This window comes from Bufo bufo, chromosome 6 (assembly GCF_905171765.1).
Source record: "Bufo bufo chromosome 6, aBufBuf1.1, whole genome shotgun sequence".
In the NCBI taxonomy this organism is placed as follows: Eukaryota; Metazoa; Chordata; class Amphibia; order Anura; family Bufonidae; genus Bufo; species Bufo bufo.
This window is the reverse complement of record NC_053394.1, coordinates 349,031,430-349,037,429: the sequence shown is the minus strand read 5'-3', so window position 1 is coordinate 349,037,429 and position 6,000 is coordinate 349,031,430. Positions and strand designations below refer to the sequence as shown.

Genomic DNA, 6,000 nt, shown 5'->3' with positions numbered 1-6,000 from the left:
TTTTTACTGCATAGAAATGGCAGTCCTTAGTAAATGTAAACCCATTTATGTTAAATATATTTTTAAACACTTTTTGGTGATTTTTGTTTTTTAAAACTTTTCTTTGTCATTACATATAATAATTATTTTTTTTTTTTTAAACATGAAATTTCATAATTTTCACTCTGGCCTCTGAGCCTTAAAATAGACTGACACTTGCCGTTTTGTATAGATCACTTTTTGGGAGCTCTCATTGTCATCACAGGAAGGGTTACAGGTTACACCTATATACAGATAATGGGGATGGTCAGAGCTCACCTCCTCCCCCTCCCTGCACAGGTTACAGAGCATGCCCACTACACTACTCTCCCACAGTAGTTAATCATTTCCAGATTACAGGTTCATATGGTCCATGTGGCTGGTGTAATTCAGAACTCTGAATGCTGCTAAAAGCTCAGGGAAGACGGCTGCCCCATATACATGTACAGAAAACAGAATAAAATTGTGCAATCAGAAAATAAAAACACATTAGAAAAAAAGAATACCATGTGTGGTTTTAATTAGTACAAATATATACTGTATATGTGACACACTCTGTTAACGGAGATGTCTGTGTGGTGGATTTTTTTTAAACTATTCGAGGCGGTTGCAAATTTTGTGATCATGAAATGTGTAAACATAGCAGAAAATAGGAGACCTCTGCAGACATAAAGCAGACGAATCAAAGGGAGCAGCAGGTGGTTGTTACAAATGCAGAGGAATGCCACAGCCAGCCCATATGCTGACATTTAAGCCAAATATATAATACTTGTTACAGCAAACAGAACACTGAAGAGGAGACTAAATGTCCTTCGGTGCAGGGTTTTTTGACCAGTGTCTGGGGAGATAATAGGCTTTGCTGATGCTCCTCTGTGGATTGGTGTCATTTATTTTGTTGCATATTTATTTATTTTTTTAGTTAATACTCAGAGACTGTAATCAAAAATAGACCTTTTACTGTTCGATAAAAGTAATAAAATGGTTAGACATTAAATTAATTACAAGGAATATTTAGCACATAACCAACGTGCACCAATCACAATACCGGGGGGAAAAAAGCACATACACACAAAACAGAAGTGGAGAGTAAAACATGCAAATCCCTAACACCAAAGATACTGCAGTTTGCAGATACATAGAGCTATATACATGGGAAAGCTGCATACATGCCCTTAGATAAGAGGCAAAGTCATACTCACGAGCAGCGCAGCACACACAACTTCACACATCGGAGTTCTATCCTCTCTTCACACAGAACTATGTGGCCTCCCCAGGACTAATGACCACATCTCTTACAGATACAGAATTCATAGGCATGTATCATCCTCTACCTAATATCAATCAGGGGTACAAAAAGTCCAACGCCATGCCCACTGTAACTGGTGGATTCTCATTGTCAGCTTTACAGTACAAAGACTAGGGGAGACCAGAATTACGTCCTAGTGAAAGGAGAGTTACTCTCTGCCCTAATGACTAGGGCATATATTGCCCACAGAAATGGGAATGTCTGTTTTTCATCTAGGCTTCTAATTATTCACACTGTCCTTGCTAGTGCCCTCCTCCCTTGTAGACTCTTTCTCAGAGGACCCAGAGGAGGAATTGGAAAACCTTCCCGAGTGTTTATATGCTGTACACAGCTCCTGAACACGCTCTGGGGTAGGGCTCCACTTCTGGAAGCCGGCTTCGTTTTGCAAAAACAGTACGGCAGTATTGTGCACAGCCTTGTAATACAGTTCATCTCTGTGATAAGAAGAGAAGAATGGTAGGTAAATATATAGTAGCAGAAAAAAATAAATATATATTCTGTAACTATTATAGGATAACTGAAAAAGAAAGTACGAGTAAAATGATAAGCTGAAAGCCACATATACTAGGGAGCATGAAAGGCTTACAGTACATTTAAAAATGCTACACTGAATAAACATACTACTGTATAGATATGTAACAGACAACTTAGGCCCCTTTCACACAGGCGAGAATTCCGCGCGGGTGCAATGCGCGAGGTGAATGTATTGCACCCGCACTGAATCCTGACCCATTCACTTTAATGGGGCTGTTCACATGAGCGGTGATTTTCACGCATCACTTGTGTGTTGCGTGAAAATCGCTGCATGTTCTACATTCTGCGTTTTTCGCGCAACGCAGGCCCCATAGAAATGAATGGGTCTGCGTGAAAATCGCAAGCATCCGCAAGCAAGTGCGGATGCGGTGCGATTTTCACGCATGGTTGCTAGGAGATGATGTAAGTAAATTGCTAAAAGTCAATTTACTGTATTATTTTTGCCTTATAACATGGTTATAAGGGAAAATTATAGCATTCTTAATACAGAATGCTTAGTAAAATGTGGCTTTAGGGGTTAATTTAAAAAAATTAACTCACCTCATCCTGTTTGCGCAGCCGGCATCATCTTGTTTTTTCTTCTTTCAGGACCTGCCAAAGGACCTTTGACTATGTAAGTGCTCTTTCACACTTGCGTTCTTTTCTTCCGGCATAGAGTTCTGTCGTCGGGGCTCTATGCCGGAAGAATCCTGATCAGGATTATCCCCATGCATTCTGAATGGAGAGAAATCCGTTCAGGATGCATCAGGATGTCTTCAGTTCCGGACCGGAACGTTTTTTGGCCGGAGAAAATACTGCAGCATGCTGCGCTTTTTGCTCCGGCCAAAAATCCTGAACACTTGCCGCAAGGCCGGATCCGGAATTAATGCCCATTGAAAGGCATTGATCCGGATCCGGCCTTAAGCTAAAAGTCGTTTCGGCGCATTGCCGGATCCGACGTTTAGCTTTTTCAGAGTGGTTACCATGGCTGCAAGGACGCTAAAGTCCTGTTTGCCATGGTAAAATGTAGTGGGGAGCGGGGGAGCAGTATACTTACCGTCCGTGCGGCTCCCCGAGCGCTCCGGAGTGACGTCAGGGCGCCCCACGCGCATGGGTGACGTGATCACATGGATCACGTCATCCATGCGCATGGGGCGCTCTGGCGTCATTCTGGAGCGCCCCGGGAGCCGGACGGATTGTAAGTATACTGCTCCCCCGATCCCCGCTCCTACTATGGCAACCAGGACTTTAATAGCGTCCTGGCTGCCATAGTAACACTGAACGCATTTTGAAGACGGATCAGTCTTCAAATGCTTTCAGTTCACTTGCGTTTTGGAGTGCACGACGGAATCGGACAACGCAAGTGTGAAAGAGCCCTAAATCTTCTATCTTCATTCAGCAGCACCTGCGCTAATGTCACGTCATCAAAGGTTCTTTGGCGGGTCCTGGAAGATGATGATGCCGGCTACGCGAACAATAGGATGAGGCAAGTAATTTATTATTATTTTTTTAACCCCTCATGCCACATTTTAGTAAGCATTCTGTATTAAGAATGCTATTATTTTCTTTTATAACCATGTTATAAAGAAAAATAAAAAAATGAACAGAACACCGAACCCAAACTCGAACTTCAGTGAAGAAGTCCGGGTTCGGGTCTGGGCACCACAGTCGGTTTTTTATCACGAGCGTGCAAAACGCATTGCACCCGCGCGATAAAAACTAAACATCGGAACGCAATCGCAGTCAAAACTGACTGCAATTGGGTACCTACTCGCACAATTTTCCCTGATCACAGGCGCAACGCATCCAGACACGCTCGTCTGCAAGGGGCCTTATAAGGAAGCAGTATAAGGGCAAGCAGTTCTGTCACCATCTGCATGAAAACGGACAGCATTTGTAGACGGATCCGTCTCACAAATGCATTGCAAAAACGGATCCGTCTGTCCGTTTGTCATACGGACAAAAAGATGTGTTTCTATTTTTTTTTCCACAAATACATGCACAGACCAGAAGGACGGATTCGGCAAGCGTTCCGGAATTTAGGACGGAGATAAAACCGCAGCATGCAAAAAGACTGAACTGAAGACAATTGGATGCATCCTGAATGGATTGCTCTACATTCAGAATGCATTAGGATAAAACTGATCAGTTCTTTTCTGGTATAGAGCCCCTGGGACGGAACTCTATGCCGGAAAAGAAAAACGCTAGTGTGAAAGTACCCTAAGCAAATATACACAATAAAGAAGTCATTTACTAAGGGTACTTTCACACTTGCATTTTTCTTTTCCGGCATAGAGTTCCGTCACAGGGGCTCTATACTGGAAAAGAACTGATCAGTTTTATCATAATGCATTCTGAATGGAGAGTAATCCGTTCAGGATGCATCAGGATGTCTTCAGTTCAGTCTTTTTGACTGGTCAGGACAGAGATAATACCGCAGCATGCTACGGTTTTATCTCCGGCCAAAAAAACTGAACACTTGCCTGAATGCCGGAACCAGCATTTTCTTCCATAGGAATGTATTAGTGCCAGATCCTGCATTCAAAAAGTGAAAACAATAAATGCCGGATCCTTTTTTTCCGGATGACACCGGAAAGACGGATCCGGCATTTCAATGCATTTGTAAAACGGATCAGGATCCTGATCAGTCTTACAAACGCCATCAGTTGGCATAAGTTTTGACGGATCCGGCAGGCAGTTTCGGCGACGGAACTGCTTGCCGGATCACTCTGCCGCAAGTGTGAAAGTACCCTTAGATGGGTTGGGTGGGATTTTAAGAAACTTGCTTTAAGGGGTATTCCCATCTGGACATTTATGGCACTGTTGGAACCCACTACTTTCTCAGAATGGGATCCCATCTCATGCTGCTGGGAATGGGCATGCGCCTCTCTCTATCAGTGTTCAGTTTTATGAGACTTCGGAAAATAGCTCAGTGTAATTACTCAGCTATTTTTGGAAGTTGCATAGAAGTGAACTGAGAAAGCCACACATGCACGGGATAGTCCTGAGACCACTGGAACAAAGGGGGATTTAATGGGTAAAAAATGAATATTTTACATGTTGTACCATTTCCAGAACTTACAGCACTTTCTTAAAATTCCTCACAGCCCCTTTAAGTGCAAGGCCGTGTTCTCTAGAAACTCCCAACATGCCTTGACAGTTGCATAGATTTTTATTTCTGTAGAGTTTGAAGTCTCATACAACTCTGAACAACTTCACAACTAGGGTTAGTTTCACACATCCATTCGCAGCTCTCTAGATCCAGCATTGCCAGATGTTACCAAAATGCCTGTCGGCCCCCATTGGCTAAAATAGCAGGCTTGGACTGGTCCACAGGGGAACAAGTGAATACGCCTGAATACGGTTCCCACCCTCTGTACAAGTGCCACTGACTGCACTACATATAGATAAGCAGTATACAGTATCTCACTAAGCCTATATTCATATTAAAAACAGATTATTTAAGAAAGTACCTAGTTTATTCTTATAGATGCATCTGGTCTGAGATGACTTCTAGGCACAATGGCAGGCTACCCAGTATTTTCTTCCCTCAGGGACCTGCCCTCTAAGTCCCAATAATAATAATAATAATAATAATAATCTTGTAGCATCTTGCTGCTGCCATTGTGTGAGCAGGTAATATTTGCATGGAGTTTTACAGTGGGCCCTCAGAACAAATTTTACTGGTGGGTCCCAGGTACCCCAGTCCAACACTCCCAGCCGTTAAACAGCAAATACATGCTGGGATTTGGCTGGACAAAAGCCGCTGCTACTCACAAAGCGTCAAGGCATAAACCTGTCGACAGTACATACCTCTTACACATATGTTGAGAGCCACTTCTATATTCATGCTGATAGGCTGAGAGAATCAACTGGTGGCGCTTGAAGCGACTTTCCTCCATACGTGTGAGGGCTGGTGTTGGTGGATCTCTCCACTCTGGGATGAACACAATGAAGGACAGAGGCTGATCTGAACTCTCCAGAAGATTCTGTAAAAACACAGGTTGATCACCCAAAGAACAACCATGACACAAAACAACAGGCAAAGTTATTCTTCTTCTTGTACCTCAAAATGTGTGACCATGGCATCCATCAGTTCCTCACTGAATGGCGGGTTAGCCTCAAATGAGCCACTGGCTGGAAAAAAGCTGAGACATGGCCTA

The 6,000-nt window shown here is 43.2% G+C and overlaps 1 protein-coding gene across 2 annotated transcripts in view; it reads right to left on the bottom strand.

The window, feature by feature from the left end:
• Window positions 1-601: 601 nt before the first annotated feature.
• PCIF1 (phosphorylated CTD interacting factor 1) overlaps window positions 602-6,000 on the bottom strand; it is a 111,615-nt gene continuing 106,216 nt past the window's right edge. The window contains exons 14-16 of one of the 2 annotated variants that reach the window (XM_040435057.1): window positions 5,904-5,997; window positions 5,651-5,826; window positions 602-1,758 (exon numbers count right to left, since the gene is read on the bottom strand). In XM_040435057.1, the coding sequence (XP_040290991.1) occupies window positions 1,545-1,758; window positions 5,651-5,826; window positions 5,904-5,997 (484 nt within the window). In that variant the 3' untranslated portion in view covers window positions 602-1,544. The remainder of the gene's footprint in view (window positions 1,759-5,650; window positions 5,827-5,903; window positions 5,998-6,000) is intronic. The other variant, XR_005779460.1, reaches the window with a different exon arrangement.